General features: G+C 40.6%; 1 protein-coding gene across 1 annotated transcript in view; it reads right to left on the bottom strand.

Moving 5' to 3' along the window:
- SDK1 (sidekick cell adhesion molecule 1) overlaps window positions 1-19920 on the bottom strand; it is a 381148-nt gene that overhangs the window by 136706 nt on the left and 224522 nt on the right. The window contains exons 6-8 of the mRNA XM_058815791.1: window positions 12881-12992; window positions 11733-11923; window positions 3238-3321 (exon numbers count right to left, since the gene is read on the bottom strand). Of these exons, the coding sequence (XP_058671774.1) occupies window positions 3238-3321; window positions 11733-11923; window positions 12881-12992 (387 nt within the window). The remainder of the gene's footprint in view (window positions 1-3237; window positions 3322-11732; window positions 11924-12880; window positions 12993-19920) is intronic.

The following is a 19920-nucleotide window of genomic DNA, read 5'->3' as shown; positions in this document are numbered from 1 at the left end:
CATTGTCTGATAGAGAATAGACGTGATGTAGGAGCTGGCAATAGGCATAATTTAAATTTCATACAACAGCCCATATACAGAATTAGCGTAAATTTCAATGTTCACAATTCTCGGTGAGAGTGTTATTCATCTCTTGAAAATCCTCCTGGGCAAATACAAATTATCACTGAGTAATGAAGAAACAGATGATGCAAAATGGAATAGTTCTCCTGATGCTGAGAAGCTCAGAAATGATTTCAAGTTTAAATAATAGCAACTCCATTTTCCCACACATTAGACTTGATAGGCACCAAGGAAATAATGAAATCCTGCATTCAGAACACTGAAACCTTTAACACTGGTGTCATTCCATAAATCCCATTCTACTAACAGTATTGGCAAACCTTCTAATCCTATAATCACTGTGAGATACACCTTCCTATCACCAACTCAGCTGACAAACTGAATATTACCATCTCTATTTCTCTACTTTTCAGTTACGGGTATCTTCCTGCACTCAAAGTTATGAGTCTGAATAATAGGATCTTATCTGAGCACTCTGATGCCTGTCAGCAGCATTCATCTGGGCTTTAGTGATCTTCCCAGAGAGATTTGTCTTCCAAGTTGTACACACATCCTCGTCTAATTTTGCTACCTGTTTGGCTGTAAAAAATGGTTAAACCCAGCTTTTCTCATCTTCTACCCACCCCACAACCTTTCCTCCCCACACAAGGGAATTTTGTTTTTTTTCTTCTCTAAACATCTTCCGGTGAAAAAATTATGAAGAGAAGAAAACCCTTTAAAGACCTTTTGCACTCTACCTTTCCAAGCAGTATCGGCCCGACCCTGCTGCTCAGGAGGTGAGAGTGGCCTAAAAAACTGGCAGAAATAAATAAAATAACCTTATTTCTCAGTTGTGTGCAGCACTATTCATTTTTCACAGACAAATTAATCTAGTGTCAGGGGGGAGAAGGGAAGGCAGGAAACAGAGACGCTGGTTCTGGCTTTGCCACTTCTGTAACCTTGGGCAAATAACTTATGGAACCCAAGGCTCAGCTCCTCCATCTGTGAAACAGCTGCTTGACTCTCTGCCAAATTTCACTTAAGAACCTCGATGAAAGACTCAGAATATTCACTGTGCCATCTTTGTTATTTATTTTTAACCGCCTCCTCTAGATCCCAGTGAGCTCCTGAGGAATCTCCAAAGCATCTCTTCCATCTCCTTCTCTAAACACGTAGAGCTGAAGTCCAATTAACTGTGCTCCCCAGACAGCACCACCACTGCCTGCAGCTCCAAACTTTCCACAAGCAAATCAGAAAGAGCATTTAAAGGAAACCCATTGAACATTCAGGCAGCATCAGCCACTGCTGGAAGATAAACAGCAGAGCCTGGTTCCTGTGGCCTGATACCCTGAAACTCCATTACAGGGAGCAGGGAGCTGCAAGCTGCAAGTTGCAATTTTATTTACAGTTAATCTCTGCTTATACTGTGAAATTAATCTGTCTCTCACACACCCACAGTGCACGAAGTCTTGGCAAATGGGCTTTGTGCACACAACCTGATGGGGCTAGGGGAAATACAATCTGTCTTCCATTTACAGCAAAGGTAAAGGGCATCTCTGCAGTTTCCCCAGTGCTTTGTTCTCCCAGCTTGGAGCAGGAGGCAGCAATCTTCATTTACCCTCTTTTAAAGTGCTGGCAATTGCTAGATTTGTGTAATAACTGATCAAAATTCCTCTATGTTTAATTCTAGTACCTGCCCCTTATATGTGCTATAGATACTTAACAAAATAATCCACAAGGAAGCAGGTTTTCATTCTCCTGCACCACATTTATCATCAAATCAGATGTGCACTACAAGAGTTGAACAGAAATAATTAATTTTGTCTAATAAGAGTTCCCATATCTCCAGTGAGAATGGTTATGAGTGCCCCATTAACCCCCTTGGGAACTAAACTGCTCAAAGAAAAAGTGAAGGTAAAAGGAAGAGTTAAAGTCAACCTCAGGTCTCCCTGATTCCTCCAGGTTGTGAGTTGGGTTGTCTTTTTTTTTTTTTTTAATTCATGAAAAATATTTGAAACAGCAGATGGGTTCCTGGGGAACTCCACTGACAGCAGGTCCTGCTGTGTTTTGCTTAAAAAGCTATTAATGAACAAGAAGACATTGTCTCTTATCATCTGATAGCTTCATTTCCAGAAGAGCTTTTTGTAAGAGATCTCATCACAGGCTTCTGAAATTCCAAAGCAGCCACCCTTAACACACACACACACTTGCTTATCACACAGTTTGCAAAGACTCCTAGAAAAGCAGTGCTGACTCTTTCCTACATAAAACACAAGGAAAAATGCTTAAATCACAGTGGCAATAACACAATCACGCAGTAAAAATGTCTATTGGCTGTGATTTGGAGGAAGACACCACAAAAATAAGCTGTTAGTTAGGTCTGGGTGCTTTTTAAATCAAGGATGTGATCTTTCTCCCTAAGGACCTCATGGCATTTTATGTGTGCTGCTTCTTAAACTCAGCACCAGGGAAAGTGAGACAACAAAATATTCATTCCCTCACCAGGGTCACATAGAAATTTGGTGACTTTGAGAAACCTGCTCTAAACATATAATGACAACATCTTCTACCTTACCAGAGTGCTGAAATAGGTGGGAATTGCATTTCTGTGGAACTCGAAACATGATTTTAGACAGGTGGAACTCTAAACTTTTGAAGCCTTTTATATCATTAAACCACCTACCAATTAAAATCTGCCTGTAATAGTCCTGCAGATTTCATAACTACATTCAGATGTCAGAGTTGCTGACATTTCTATTGACTATGAAAGCTCCCTAACTTTTAGAAGAAAGGGCATTGTGACTGTTGAAAATAAGAACTGTTTGCATTGCAAATGATGGGTTCCATAACCGTGCTGTCCCCTCAACCCATTTTCTGGCTCAAGATATTTAAATCTCTTCTCTAATGACTCTGAAGCGCAGGCAAGATCCCAGAGCAACAGGAGCAGGACTTGTGCTCCCCACAGACAAACATCAACATGCCGGCATTATTCCAAATTAACCTTAATTACAAGAAATACCCAATTTTCCAAAGGGAAAGGCCAACCCTCTTTGTTGTATATGGGACCTGTGATAATCAGCAATAAAACAGAGACTTCTAAACATTAAAAACAAAGATGGTTTGTGTAAGATGATTTCTTCCAAACTGGACACACACATGCCATCAATCCAGGTTTGAACACTTTTGTGCACTCACCCATGGCCTGGCACAGGATGTCCACGTCCTTCTCCACCTCAGCCAAAATCACATTCTGGGGTTCAGCCGTGAAATACGGAGGTTCTTGGGGAAAGCAAACAAAAGTCAACAAGCAGAGCCACAGCAAAGTGAAAAACAGGCACTCATTAAAAAATATTCATCACAGAATCTCTCCACAGGTGGTGCATCTGATGTAAGGGGTTACAAACAGATTTGTTTGTCTCTATTTGGAGGTGGGGTTTTTTTGCTAGTAAAAGCATCGTAAAAATAAGGCCTGACAATGTTTGCTATGCTGAGCATGAATTCCAGAGTGGAGTCAATGGAAGGTAAAGATTTAGGGGTTTGCACTGCAAATTAATACCCAGAGCAGGGGCTACTTTTCATTTTATAGGACTGAATCATTGAACGTGTTAATTTTTTGCTTAGAAAGGCCCTCCCAAGAGGTTTATAAAGGTTTATATTTACAATGTACATTTTATAGGATAGTTTGCTTCAGTATCTAGACTGCATTTCACCTCAGCAAGGCATGAAGTATGTCAAATAAAGTGCCATGGCATGTCACAGAGTCGACATTAGAGGACAAGTGCAGCATAATTAAAAGAAATTCCTCTCAACTGTTTTATTTTGAGAAAGTAAACAGATTTAATGCCTTAATTGAAGTTATAGTAATAATCATAAAAATCCCCACTTTATCATTAGGGCTAAAGAAAAGATATTAGATGTTTAATTAAACAAAGACCAGACTGCAGAAATTGCCGAGTATGCTGGCATGTAACTCTTTCTTCTATGCAGCATAAAATTGAAGAGCATCATGTCAAAGTCCCAGAGGCACTAAGGTTGCAGTCATTATCATGGTAACTAAAGACTGTCATAGTTTGTTCAATGCAATTATCATCTGAGTACTGGTTTTAGAAGGATTTTACTTGATTATAAATGCAGTTCTTCTGCAGCATAACGAAACTTACTGCTAAGTTTTAGGAAATACAGAAAGGCAATGTAAGTAGCTTGTGAAACTGAGTTATATGTATTTCCATTTTAAGGAAATTGAGTATGTTTTAAAACACATAAGAAGCTGCAAGATCCGAGGTCATTTGAGCTGACCTGCTCTCAAATCTCTTCACCAAACACGACTGGAAAAAAGAAGTTATGTTATTGCTAGGGCATTACATTTTAGCAAATAAAATGAAAACCATATAAATTTATCCTGCAAAATCTTGTTGCTACCTGCAGTATAGCAAACGTGGCTGTCACACTGTGGGGTGATATCAGGAGACACCAGGTTAGAACAGAACCTCCCCTTTCCCAGCAGTTCTTCCCTCTCACTACAATAAAATACTTGCTTGGGTGTACAGAACTGGGGTCTTGTCTGAGCACCAATGGATATTACAATTCTGTATTCATTCCAAATAAAGCCAATCAATATTAGTCTTCAGCATGCCATGCAGGGGAGGAGGGGAGGTTGCAAACAGCCTGGAATAGTTGTTTACCCAGCAAAACCAATAAAAACAAGCAACTTGATTTATTATATTCTAATAATATACATGTGTTAACATTATTGATCCTCACTGCCTAAATATAAAGCTATTAATAAGCATGCATAATAAGCTGTGATTTATTGCATATGATCTCACACGTTAATCTCAACAACAAATTGAGAAGCTGAACATTTAATTGAAATTCACTGATGGCACACACTTTGACATGTTTGATCAGCTAAGTTGCTGAGTCCTCTGCAATTCATCTAAGTCCATGTTTTCACTCTGAGCACTCTCCTTCCTCTCACATCATCCTGGTGTTTTCCTTGAGCTCCATTTCTCTGGATATTACTTTTTGAACTTCCAAACTTTCAGCCCAGTGTCCTTATCTGTGTTCTGTCTGTGTCCACACATTCATCTCCCAAAATAAAATCTGAATCTTTCATTCTATGGCAATTTGATGCGATTGTGGGGTGAGGATAAAGCAACACTAGGCCAGGAAGGCATCCAGACACATACTCACAAATCCAGACATTCCCTTCTAAGTTTGGGCTTTTTCTGTGAATGTCTCTCCAGTCATTGAAGTTTATCATTTGCTCAGGGAGGTCCTGACTGCAGCTTTCCTTTTATAAAGGATTCTGCCCTTAACGGGCCAATCTCTAAACTTGGCAACCTCCAGGCACCAGCTCTCAAACTTTCTCCTGGATCAGCAACATACTCACACACCAGTGATAAATTTGCAGATTTATCTTCACTGTGGGCCTGCAGTCCAGCTGCAAAGCACTTGATGTGACCTCAAAGATGCTGGTGGTTCCATGACCTCTGTTTATGTGCTGCTGCTGCACAGCTCCTGCAGTTCCACCTGGCATATTTACACTGTTGTCTTTCCCAGTGTCCCTCCCAAAATCCCAACCTGCAACATGTGCTCCTTCCTTTAAATCCCACACAGGCTGTTTGACACCCTTTGTGACATTAAGAGATGCTTGGGGGAGCAGGTATCAAGCACTGAATTATGTGACAAAGAGCCTGAAGTCAGTGACAACTGTCACTTAACAAACGGGATGTGATGGCATAAAAAGAAGACTCACATCAGTGTTTCTGAGAGAAGCAGCGAGAAACAGAAGCAGACAAGACAGAAAAAGAGCAGGAGCAGCAGAAAGATGCAATCTAAAGGCCACAGGCAGATCCCAGAGGACTTTTGGTGCCAACAGATTTGATTTCTAGTCTTGAAGCCCAGACTCACCTTTTCCCCCAGATTAAAGGCTGCTGAACTCAGTTCACAGCAGCTGGAGGCATTGCCAAATGCTGCACCTGCCACAGACACAGCAGCTGCCCACAGACAAGTCAGATCCCATTCTTGAAAGATAAGCACTGATACAGGAAAACCTTCCATGAGCAACTCTGCAGTTTATGGCCTGTACTGACAAAAACTGACAAGCCTGGGTGGGATGACAAGGCTGATTGATAAGGGATTTCTGATTGATAAGGAATTTCTGATTGATAAGAGATTTCTGGAAGATCCAGAATAGCACATGGGCACCAGAGCTGTGGTAAAGTCTAACATATCTGGAAAATTAGCCTTGTAAGGAATGAGGGAATTCCAGGAATATTGGTGTAGGGATACACTAAGGGGTTTTGAAGCAAATAAGAGTGATTTCACACAGCACCTCATCATGGCTGGGGTTGGAATGACCCCTGGAAATTACCCAGACCAGTCCCCCTGCTAAAGCTGGATCATCCAGGGCAGGCTGCAGGTGTGTTTTTACCATCTCCAGAGAATGACACTCCACAACCTCTCTGAGAAGCCTCTGTCACCCTCCAAGTAAAGGAACCTGAGTTTTCCATGCAGCTTTTCCACACCCATGTGCCATTCACCAGCAGCACGGATGCTCTAAAGGTCCTGTGGAGTCAACAGAGCTCAGGCTGTGGAGCAAACAGCTCCATTTACAGGTGCTGAGCAACTGAAACCTCAGCTCCTCACTTTTCAGAGGTGTCAGATGTATCATCAGCATGTCAGGTTTTGTGCCCAAGGGCCTGAATGCCCAGCATTAACTGCAAGGGAGAAATTCAGAGTATCTGAATTTGGGTTGTACAGCACCTGGTGAATGACTGTCAGAAAGAGGCCATAAAAATGCAGCACTATTTATAGGGGTCAGATGGCATTCTGAGGGGGCATTCTGGGTGGCTGTATATATGACTCCACTGCATATTTATAAGGCTTGGTTTGAATCACACTGTATGAATTTAACATTTATTGTTGTAGGCAATAATCATGTGTTGAAATTTAATATGTGTGGTGAAATTATAGCATCTTCCAAAGAATATAATGTGCCAGACACAAGTCCCCACACACTGCAATTTTTAGGAATGACAGTAATTTGCCAGTATCAGGTCAAACATTTAAATTTTTTGGAAATTATAGAATCGCAACAGTTAGAATAGGAAAGGAGCCATTACTCCAAGTTCACCCTGCTGGCATTGTGGTGTGTGGCAACGAGAGGGGTCACAGCCCACATTAGGCTGAAAGAAACAGATACTGCATTGTTCAAATATTGTATTGGTGTTTGACTGATCTTCACTAAAATGTCAAGTACAAGCAAGGGGGGAAAGAGTATTTGAATATAAATGGGTGTTTTTAATAGTTGTTGAGGGTTTTGGAGTTTTTTTTTCCACTCCAGACATCACTGGAAAGATATGTCTCAGAAAAGCCCTTGGGAGCCTGCAAAATTTGATCCTGTTCTAACTTCCACTGTGCAGAGTTACATGGTCACTGATTTTAACATTCAAAAGATAGCAGTCAGCATCCATTACATACCCTTCAAGCTGCACTGGAGATGTGTGACCTAATCCTAGATACACACATGAAAGTCAGAGAGAACAGAGAAAGCCCCAGGGGCTCCTCCAAAGCTGAAATTCCTGAATTTCTCAGAAACTCAGGGCTGCATATTTAAGACGAAAATTGAACCTTCAACATGGAAGCCTTCCTCCAGCATTACCATAAACTAATTTATTTGGTGAATATCTTCTAAAGGAAGATGAACTGGAAGCTTGACAGCCCCTTGTAGGTATAAAGTCTGTAACTCCAGACAGAAGATCAGACTGGCCACGCTGGGAGAGAAGACCCATTGTGGATGCAGGTACAGCAGGCTCCTTGGAGCAGGAAGTTTCTTTGCATGAATATCAGGTTAAAACAGAGAGAGATGAAAAGATCCATGTGGTTTCTTGCTACCCCTACTGTGAGCTGCAGCCTGTGTGTTCTGAAATAACAGCCCAGGGAACACATGTCCTGTCTACAGGGCTGAAAGGAGGAAGAACTTGTTGGGAATATCAGAGACAGAGCTGGGCTGCCCAGAAGTCCCACTGCTCCTAGGTCCTGCTGCATTTAGGCCCAAGGCAGAATGTCTGTGTTCATCTCAGAACCTCTGAGGCTTGACAAATCAAAAGCTGCAAATATTTCTTTCCTTTGAGCCCAAACTGTGATTAGGCGAGTCCAAAGACATTTCGTATTATAGTTTTCCTGAAAACTTATTATTTTCTTACACAGTAGATGAACACAGTCATCAGGATCTTCCCCTTAAGCACCACACATGAAAAATTATTTCCAGTGCTTTCAAAGAAGGCATCTGCAGTGTTTCAAAGTGTCTAAGCTGGAGCCACGAGAACTGCTGCTGTTTCCAGAGGTCTGAGCACGAGGCACTGAGGTGCTCGTAGCTACAAAGGGAAATAACTTCTGCTCTGGCAGTTCTGTACACACAGTGAAAATTCCTGAGCAGCAGAACTGCACAAAGAAGGCCCTTCAGCATCTGGACACTCCTGGAGAACAGGGAGGAAGGAACAGCCCCACAATCCACATCAGAGCCCAGCCAGGTGTGCCCTTCGGCCACAACTGGAATTTTTCTGCATTCCTGAATCCTGTGGTCACACAGACTTGAATTCTCCCAAGATGAGAATAAGATGTCTTTTAATGTAGATCTCTGGGCACAAAACACTCTCCAAAAGAAGGGGAGCCCTCTGACTCTGTTTTATTCATTTGTATTCCTTTGGACAGACCAACAAGGCCTCAGCCCTCAGTTCTGCACAACCACTCATCATGCCAGGCCCTTTTTACAAATTGTTTTTCTCATTTTTTTCAGGTTTTACTGTCTGACAACATTTAAAGAGCAGTTTGGATTTCATACAGTGGAAGAGTTTGGTTCCCAATTTTTTAAAACTCCTAAAATTCATAATTTCCCGTAGAACAGTCATTTAAGAAATGACTATTGCCATTTGTCACTAAAACTTGCAGAAGTGGAGCAAAAGAATTTAAGATTATCTCAGCTTTCAAATTGGTTTGTTCATGGGAAGACTCTTTAAATTACTTAATCTTCAAACTGTTAGTGATAAAACAAATGTGCTCTTATCTAATCTGCAACAAATCTTTCCCAAACTGTTACTCTGCCAAGCGAGGAACATGATACCCTTTAAAAATTTATAACAACTGCAGCTAATAAAACCAAGGTTTGGAACCACCTCAGTTTATCTTTTCTGGAACAATATGAAGATGTCAGGGAGCTCTTTGCCACGTTCAGAAGAAAAGTGCAGCAGCACACAGCTAGAGGATTTTCTTCTTGTTTATGCAGTACTACTCTAATACATTGGAGATTCAGGCTTTTCCAATAGTATTGTGATTTTAATTTACAGACTGAGATATATTCTCAGAAATATCCAGAAAAACTTCTGAGATAATATGCTAGGTCACAAATAATAATTTGTTGAGTAGATGCTTTTGTGCTAAGTTCCACTGCCTTCTAATAGAGCTCTGGTTGCCATCTGAGCCACACTCAAACTGTGTTACTTCTCTTAGCTGGGAAAGTCAAGGACTGATATATTTGGAAAAAAGCTTCCATTAAATCACTGTTTGTGACATCTTTGATGCATCTTTTCATTGCTACCCCTGTTCTACCTGCTAATCACAAAATATTTTTCTCTCTTGATCCACAGAAGCTCTCACATCCATGCTATTGAGGGGCTGCATTTGATTTCTCCCATTCTGCAAACAAACCTCTTCTTTTAAGCTAATTTCCTTTTTCTGTTAGTTGAGACCCCTCATTAAGTCCACGCTGTGTTATTCTCCCAAGAAGTACAGCTCATTATCAGCTCCCAATCTACACATCCACGCAAATATTTTATGCATGCAAATGGACAAGCATTCCTGATTCTCTCTAAGTACTGCCCCCATGGACTAGGAGAGATACACTGCAGAAAGCCTTAGGTTTGAATCTTGTCTGCACTTTCCTCTAGAACCCGTCCCTTGACTAATTAAATGACAGCCAGATCCATCCAAGAATTCTAAAGCTGAATATAAGTTATGCATTAACTACTAATCCTTTGATTTGGCTCCCTGTTTAGAATTAGAGATCCATCCTGCAAGCTCAAGAAACTCATAAATAAAGAAATCTATCAGGCTTTGCTGACACGTTGAGTAAACACCTGCATCTGAAGTGTCGTGTTTCATCAGAAGGAAATAAAAGTAATTGGTAACCAATTTGTTTCTGCTTTCTTTCATCTGCTTGTTCTTATCTACAGACCTTTTCATAACTTCATTCCCTGACAGCCTCCTAAAACTGGATAGGAAATAAATAAAACATTTAAAAATCAGACAGCAGGTAAGCGACTAAAGCACTGCTGGTTTAATATGATTCCCCAGTGATTATTTTTCAGTTTTATTGTAACTGTATTTAAAAATTCTTTCGATTAACCAAGAGGCTGCTTTAAGTATTGCATTAGGCTGGATCTGACATCACAGCAACAAAGGCAAACCAGCTACAATAAAATCTTATGAATAAGAAAGCGTTTGAACAAAACCTATAAATAAGTAAATCCATCTCTGCTCCTTAAAGAGAAAGTAACTCCAAGGAACAGAGGGCAAGGAAAGAGACTGGAACCAAACTTTGTCCAGCAGGTAATAAATATAACAGACACACAGTGCTCTAAATGAATCTGGAATGGAGCTTTGCAGAGGGAAGAGCTGCTTTCTCACTTAACAGCAGCTACTACATATTGCTTTAGCAGAATACAAATCATACAGCAGCCTTTAAAATTGTATTTTCAGAAGGCTCAAAGACGTAAAGAATCGTGGGCTGCATTCCCTCTGCAAAGCTCCAGGAGTGCATGTGCCTGAACCCTGAGCAACGCTGAGACTGCTGGCACTGCCAGGGCTCCAACCTGCCCAGGACACTCCCACAGATAAAAGCTTGACTTCACACAATCATGTCTGGCTGAAAACATCTCAATGTCCCAAGTCTAAACCACCTCTTTCAGTCTAAAAGTCCTAAACCACCCCACACTGTGTGCACTGTGTTAATATTATCAGACATGCCAGGAGCTGCCATTTCCAAATTCCAACCTCCTCCCTACAGCAACACTCAGAGGTGGTGGTGGTGGAAACAGGAGGGAAAGGGCAGCAATGTCCCCTTTGAAAGAATTAATTCCAAAGTTTCCCTGGGAGCTGGAGGTCCAGCAAACAGAGCTGCATTAATGGCTTTTGCTTCCCTGTCCTGTTGCCTCAGCAATGCTCTGTGCCTGCAGAACGTCCTTGGCCCCCGACTGGCACCCGCAGCACACGAGCACAGGAGTGCTCCTAAAAGACTTCTTGCAAAAATACAGGCACTTGACATATGAAAACTGGGTATAAGAAAGGCAGGAGTTAATCAGGATTTAATGCACCTAAAAGCCAAGCTAGGGAAGCTGCCCATTAAGGATTTTACTACTGTATTTCTCAAAATTCCCATTAAATGTATAGTTTCGCAGGGGATTTACAATCGCAGCAGTGTTTAAAAAAATCTATTTGATGAATTTATATTAGCAGGGAAGAACGGCTGAATTAATTTGGAAGATAACCCTCCTTCACCTCCTTTGTTCTGTTCTCTGAAGAAAGGTTCAAATGTAAGGTCAATGAAATATTAAGATATCAATTTTATTTCCTATTATACCTTAGCCCAGAGCCTTTTTTACTAAAAAACACATTGCCTCGAGAATTACCCAAGATAGAAAGGAAAGCTTTAGCTCTTGCTGGCTCCTCTGTGCTCTCTCTGAGTTTGGCTTCACAGAAGTACATCCCCACATCAGCAGAGGTCGGGTTGGTGATAGTGAGGCGTCTCCCAAAGCTGCTGATGCCACTGGTGATCTTGATCCCATTTCTCTTCCAGGTCACGCTCAGCCGCTCAAGAGGTCTGCCAAAAAAAAAAAAAAATACAAGAATAAAATCGTAAAACATATGTACTACAAAATAATCTCTGTGTGCATATATATATGTTTATACACATGAGGAATCTAATATTACAGATTATAAAACTTCTTTAAGTCTTCCTCTATCCCCAAAACACACTGTTAGAAAGTAAATACATGTATAACGTCTACACATCAAGGACTACAGACTACTCAAGTGGCATTATGCAAGTACAGCTAATTGATACAGCAATAGAACTTAAGTGCTAATAATTTGATTTCTCCAAGCAAAAGGAATAAATACTGCTATGGGAATCAGCTGCATGGGAAGTGCTTTCATTACAACTCAATTACCAAAACAATATTAATCATATCAAGAACATCTCTGCCCTCAGAGGGGAAAGTAAATCAGTTGGTCTTATCACCCAAGGACTTCAACTACTCACTTCCACTGAAATTCAAAGCTATTCAAGGCCAGCTAGATAGAAACATAGGAGGAATGCTGTGAATTCTGTATTACAGTGCATTATGAACAGTTGAGCAATAATCACGGCAAAATGAGAGTGTCTGAAAAAATGACTTCACAGGAGATCCTCAATGAATTTATTTACTAGGAAGCACCAACTGTTTAACAGCATCACCTCTGCTGTTGATAGGCAACAGCTGAAATATTATTAACCCTCACCATAATTTTTTCCTTAAGATAATGTCTGCTGCTTGAACCGCATTTCTTTTCCTTTCCATGTGAGGACCAGGTGGGAAAGCACCCCTGCCTGACCCTCATTTGGCCAGAAAAATCAATAGGTTTAATTCAGTAATGCTGGACAAACAAGATCACTCATAAGGTCGCTCTGAAGAGCAAGCATCCTGCTTCAATCTCCAAATTATTAACAATAAAAAAATGAACACAACATTTTAGAGAGGGCAGAGTCCCAGTGAGAGCTGTGGAGGGGTTCCCATACCTGGCATTGGCCACGCACTCCAGGGTGGCCTCGCTGCTGCCCGCCACCACGCTGGTGTTGTGGGGACGGATGACCATGGCAGGAGCCGCGCTGTCCGAGGGGCTGCTGGCACCTGCAGGGCACAGACACACCTGGTGAGCCCCAGGGACAGCCAGGGCTGGGACAACGAGGGTGCCACCTTCCAGGCACTGCTGCAAACGTCACCCTTCAGCCTCACCGCATGCTGGCATCTCCTGATGGCGTTCCAACCAGCCCAGCAGCAAAACCCCACTGTGGGAACCCAGGACATCCCTCTGGCTGCCCTGGAGGGCTTGAGCCCCTGGTACAGAGCCCAAGACCCCTGTGCCTTTGATTTAGCTCTTGGAAAAAACAATTACCAACCTTTACATGAAGAATTACAAGTCAAAAGAGTTTAAGTAGAATAATAGTTAGTTTGTCACAGGATGAAAAACAGATTTTTGAAGTTTTTAGAATGGAGGCTCAGGTTGTAAGATGGAGGGATCTGGGCATGCCTTGTCCTTTTTCCTTCTTCCTAGCCTCCATCTTCTGGGTGATGTTGGCACTTTTAGACTGGTTTAGAGTAGAAGCTCACTGTCTAACATAGGTGATAGGTATTGGAAAGTAATTGTAAATTGTACAGTCTGCAGAGTGTCTCGGACTCTCCTGCTGAGCAGACCTTGGACAGGAGAAAGAATTTTCTAGATAAGAAACAATAAACAACCTTGAGACTGAGAAATGAAGAGCTCTGACTCCTTTTTTTACCACCAGGCTGGGAAAAGAGACTTTCTAACACCTTGGGGTCACTCTGACCAGCAGAGATTCCGAGACCCCATGACTCCCAAGAACTGGCCCCTGCCCTCCATCCAGGGATATTCTCTAAAACAGAGAAATAAATTAAGCATCTAAAATGTTTTCTACTGTTGAGCACTTTTTCTTTATCAAACACTTGCTGACTTATATTTTTAAGACCTTTTCATGTTTTGTTTAATCTTAGCCCTTCCACACCATTTCAAAAGAGTCTGCCAATACTCATGTTAGTTCTTTAAAAAGATTTTACACACTGGGGAACAAATATAAAATTAACAAAGCAGCAGATCACAGCAACTTCAATCCCCTTTTCTTATCAGGAAAGTAAATAACCCAAATCTGTTACTCTTTTGTGAGGCTTCATACTGTAAATAATTTAGCTTATGCAACAGTCAGCAGACACTTAAAAAATGGTAAAAAGGCAGCTTGTAAATTTTCTCTGTATGCATTTAGTAAGTGAATTAAAATATCCATGTATTCATAGGTACTTTGCTTCAAGCAACTCATTTGGGAAAGAAAAATTAGCTATTTTTTAGCTTGAATAACACAGTAATAAAATTTTCAAGGATATGGAAACCAATAAACAAATTACAGGGAAAAGTAATGAAAATAAAACCAAACTGATGGAAAAGCAAGCCAGTTCATCAAATGTTTTCTGCACAGAAGGCTAGTCCATGCCCATTTAGCAGCATGGGAAATTGGGAAATGCAAGGTATGGACCCTAAAATTTAAGTAATTCCCTAAAGAATAGAAAATGGTCAGAAGATTCTTTGCTTAAATCATACCCAGCAGGCCAAAAGCCATTTGACATTGGATTTTTACTTGTTGGATGGAAAAAGACTTTGGTTATGGGGCTCAGAAAGCTCATAAGGTGAGCAGATTTCTCAATAACAAAACCTTTACATTTGGATTTTCTAATTGACAGCAGCTAATGTAATACAAGAGATGTAAGCGTGGAACAGTTTTAAAATTTAAAGAATACCACCCACACTTCTGAATAAATTCAAGCATTCAAGCATAGTACTTAAAGAGTAAGCAGATATTTATTTCTTCCCCTAAATATGCTCTGTCAACCTGACACAGCATCTCTATGAAACACAGATCTCAAAACACAAGCTGTTAGCAGCTTTTACACCTCCTCATCAACATTCCTGGAAATACACGATGCCATCAGGTAGAAAATCTATTTTCTAAGATTTCTGTGCTGGTCTTATAGGTATTATAATATATATATATTATAATACTTATATATAGCTTATATATATAGCAGAAATTTTCCAGTTAGTAATTAAAAAAAACAACCAAAACCAACCAAAAAACCTCAGAAAACAAGGGCTGATGATGAGATTAGAAGCTTGTTACTGATGAGAAGAAATAACCTCAGCATCACTGCTCCCCACCACTTCTGCCCAAGATGAAGGTTTGCAACAGTGAATGCTAAAAGATCAACAAACCAGTGACTAATTTGGCAGCAATCATTCCTTATCTCCATCTGGGAGAGAGGAAAACCACTTGTCTGACTTATCAGCTCCCCACTAAAATCAGACAAAGAGAAGTTGGCTCTGCTGTCACCCCCATCACCCACATGAGTGGCCCTGTGTGCACCCAGCAGATAAGAAAGGAAATAAATGTGCACATTCCCCATCCTGCAACCAGGAAAAGGCAGAGATTTCTTAGTGACTGTAACAAAAATCTAAACAAAGCATGTGTTTATTGTTATTTTGTACCATCTCTGAAATAAACTTACTAAAAGCAGGCTCCTGCTAAGGTTGTGATGAACAGATGCTGATGTGAGACAGAGGGCTCATCAAGAGGGTCAGAACTTGGATTCTCAGGAATGAACCTACAAAGGTCAGCTATGGACATAACAGCATATACAGAAAACAACAAAATTTCCAAGTATTACACAAACAGTATGGAGGCAGCATGAATATTCCTATTTTATATTCAAAGGCAGCTCAAGTTTCCCTTTGCAGCACTTAGAAACTCCTTCCTATAACTCACTCTGTCCTCAGTCTTGCCAAATCAAACTCCACAGGGACACTCCCTTTGCAGAGGGCGCTTTGCAACTTTGTTTTATGGCTAATTGACACACCAAAGGAGGATCTTAGTTTTACTTTAGAGTTAAAAATCTCAATAGGGCTGTAACTTTGCATCTGTGCCTTTCAGAACTTCATCCTTTTGTAAGAAATCCACAGGTTGGAGTATCAGAGTAGCCAAGATCCTAATGGAGATAAGCAACATTGGGATTTAGTTTGGATGATGGGATGTGGCAGATCAGCTTTCCATCAGGCTGGGGAAGGCAGAGAGTTATTGCAAACACTCAGATAATGAACAGCTACCCAGACTCCCCAAGTTTCTCATCCTGCCTGTCAATAAAGCAACTCCATCCTTCTCCTGCCTCCACATGCAGCACACAGATGTGATTTCACTTGACTGATGCTACACAAAAATCCAATGCAGAATGTCATTGTTAGTAAACAGACATTTTCTTTTAAAATCCTTTGTCGAAAACAATTGAATTTTCCTCCTTTTCACTGTTCCTTTTTTTACTTCATCAGACTTTTTGTTGCCTGAGCTTTCTAGCACTTTGCTGCTTCTGGCTTTTCATCACCTCTTTCTTCTCCTCCTCCCTCAGCCTCTCTGCATGTATCTCTGGCCATTTTCTTCCCTTTTTTCCATCCCATCGTCTTCTAAAGACATTTCCCACTATTTAAGAGCTGCTCAATTTCTGATGTATCCTTTAATTTAATGACTGAACTTCAGTTTCTCTGAAAAAAACATTAAATACACTGAAATGGGGAAGTAATACAAATGCACAAGGGAACAGAGCTACAGTGAGATGAATCCACTAACAGGGAACCATTCCCAGCTATATTCTACCTTTTTGGAAAGAAAAGGCCTTCTTTCCTTTCCATCTGCTTTCTGAGCCCTCCTCTCAGCTAAGAGAGCAAAGCAGCATTAGGGAAAAACATTGACCCCAGAAGTGCAGCCAGGGGATGCCTCCCTATCAGACATAATCAGTCTGGGGGGAACCTGTGGGGAGCTGCAGAGACAAGGCTGAGTGACACTGGAAAACACTTGGGGATGTGCTCTTAATCTGATTTTAGCCCTTAATAGATGACTGGACAGAAGGACAGCCACAGGCAAGAGGCCTAATCCAACAGGGAACTGTTATGCAAAAGACAACTCACACTGCTTTATTTTCCTTTCTATCCATTTTAGCCACTGCACTCGCAGCATTTCCAATCTCCCCTTTGCTTCTAAACTTTCTCATTTATCACTGTCCGAGCCATTACCAGGATCTCCAAGGGCCCAGTACCTGCAGGGCCTTCAGGACTGACCCCAAACAGTTTTTGAAGCAAGACTGTGGGAACACCAAAGACTTGGGACAGGAGGGAGTTTGTCCTCCAGCCTTCATTCCCTCATTCCCAGCTGCTCAGGAAACAGTTCAGCTGCTGCCATTTGCAGCACAAGATATTAAGGTAAATCGGTATTGATATTATGTTTTCCATATTCAACTTTTGTTTGGTTATTTTTATCAAGAGCCAGAAAAAGTGAGAAAAAAAAAAAAGAGACAAGAGAAAATGGAAAGGGATGACATGGGGTTTTTTCTGTCCCTTTGAACATAAACTCCTCTCCAGACTGTGGAATTCAGGAATCTGGCAATCCCCCACGCAGCAGAGATAAACTGAGAGAAGAAGAAAGAGTGAACAACTTTTGCATGGTCTGTTTGTTTTTATCACCTGTGGCTGTGAATGGCTGCACATCACTGAGCTGCTGAACTCCTCCCTCCCTCCTCCTGCCTGATCAGGAATCAAACCCATCCAAGGCCTAACACTGATTTCTTTTTTTTTAGTACTGATGAGCTGTAGAATTTTCATGTTATTTAAATACAATAATTATGTACACTGCCCTATCATCTCTGCAAATACAGTATTTTTATCTCTGTACATATATTGACATGTAAAGTACAGGGAATTTTAAATATTGTAATTTACAGTTTATAAAGATCCCAGACCTTATCAAAGCCACTTCAGGGTGCCTAATTTTCCCAACAGAACTGAAATCTCACCCAGGCCAGATGACTGAAGACACAATAGGTTCTTTCCCCTTCAGAAATGCATAAACATTAAGTTCTTCCCCAGATTTTACATTATGACATGCAAAGTTTATCTATGTCTGTATTTGCAGTGCAGAATATTAAGTGTATTACTTCAATGGGAGCTCAAATTCATGTGACAGAGATATGAGGTAAGCCAGCCTCAACAGAAACCGAGAGAAACTCTTTATCTCCTGAAAAGAAATAATAGTTTGAGTTCAGACTTGAGCACAACAATAAGGTTTATTTTTGAGGCTTGCTTATAGGTCCCAACCCTCTGAAGAAGCTTAATCCAAACCAGGTGACCATGAGCAGGAGGAGGATTGTCCAAATAATGAAGAGCCTGGAATGTGAGGCTGGCTGCACCTCATCTCTATCCTCACTGTAAATTACTGCAAATACTGCTCCATGTCCAGCTTGCACTGAAGAAGGGATCCCACAGGAATCAGTGCCCAAAAATAAATTTACTTATTCATGTTATGAAATTCGTCTATGTGAGAAAAAAGCTCCCCAGAAGAGATCACCAGTACATTACCCTCAAGATAAGAGAGAAATTGAGTACTTAAACAGAATTTTGAAACCATTTATAAGTTATCCTGAGAGAAAAATATTAGAAAATTTTCACCCAAAAGTTCCCACATTCTTCCAGGCTTGCACAGAATGCAGAAATGCCTTGGTAATTACTATGGAGGATACATGCAAAGCTTCATTCTATCAAATTATGGACACCCCTATTAGAAAAAAGGATAGGAGATAAGAGTCCAGCACAAATAGCAAAATATTACATCTAGTACAACATTATGGCATCAGGAATGTGCAATCTCTGCCTGGGACCCAGAATATGAGAAAAGAAGAATATCTTAAGATTGCTCGAGGGGGAGAGAAGAAAAAGCAACCCTACAAATACAAACAACCTGATGGAACACACTCCCTGCTGCCAGGTACAGCCTGCAGATGGTTTGAATTATGAACCCAGAGTGGATTAATGCCCCTTTCCCTCTCCAGTACAAGGCACACAACAGGAATTGGATCCTGATCAATAATAGATTAATTTCCCTTCCCCTTGGAGCAAAAGATGCTCAACAGGAATTGGAGGCTGATCAACAGAAAAGCAAATGCTGACAACCACCTGCAGGCACCAGAGAGAAACATCATGCAATTTATGAAAAGCAAGTGTGTTCTCAATCATAAACCCATGTCCAAACCATGTCCATTGGTTGCCTGCTTATTAGAGTGTTTCCTAAGTGCTGATACAATAAAAGACCATTAAGATAATCAAAGTTACTGCTGCAGTTTCCCACTCTGACTCTAGCAAGGACTATTTATTTTCAAGAAAAGGGAAATCTGATGCTGCTGTCACTGCACAGGTCTCTGCTCTGATTTCTAGGCATTAAGGAAAATAACAGAGACTCTGCTATGAGGCTTCTTGGTCACATTTGTTTAATTTGATGAAGAACATAAAAACTCCAGATGGGTTTTCTTTGAGCCAACATTACATAGTAACAAAATAATTAGCAAACTAATGGTGGAGAGTTGTTATATCATGAATTATGACTTTTCAGTACCAAAGAATGTCTTTAGACTCCTCAAAAATTTACGAATTAACATACTTAATTTAACTTTTGAGAACCCAGACTGCAGACCTAAAAAAGCAAATAAAGACAAACATACAAACTTAATTTTGTGGATCAAATTTATAGGGAAGAAACAGCCTAGCTGTTTGAATTCATCACAGCAAGTGAATTCTTCTATATCCAGCCCTTGTCTTGAACCAGACATCAAACATCACAACATATGAATAAAACACCAGATACAAAAAAGATTTACAAAACTCAAGCAAAACAAATGAATGATCTAGGTCAGTTGTATTTATTGACTCTTTACACTCTTGTCACTGTGACTAAGCTTTGTCCACATCACAACAAACACAGGAAGCATTTCCACTGCAAGAAAAGTTTAAAAAAAACTAAAAAAAAAGAATAAAATAATAAGACTCAGAACAATATAGACCAAGTAGATCCCAAGTTAAACATCCAGAGTTTGAGGAGGGATATAGTAAAGGATCAATTAGAAGATATTTCATCAGCACCTGTTGAGGAAGCCTTGCAATAAATTTGTTTTACCTGAATTG

This window comes from Ammospiza caudacuta, chromosome 17 (assembly GCF_027887145.1).
Source record: "Ammospiza caudacuta isolate bAmmCau1 chromosome 17, bAmmCau1.pri, whole genome shotgun sequence".
Classification (NCBI taxonomy): domain Eukaryota; kingdom Metazoa; phylum Chordata; class Aves; order Passeriformes; family Passerellidae; genus Ammospiza; species Ammospiza caudacuta.
This window is presented reverse-complemented; position numbering and strand designations above follow the sequence as displayed.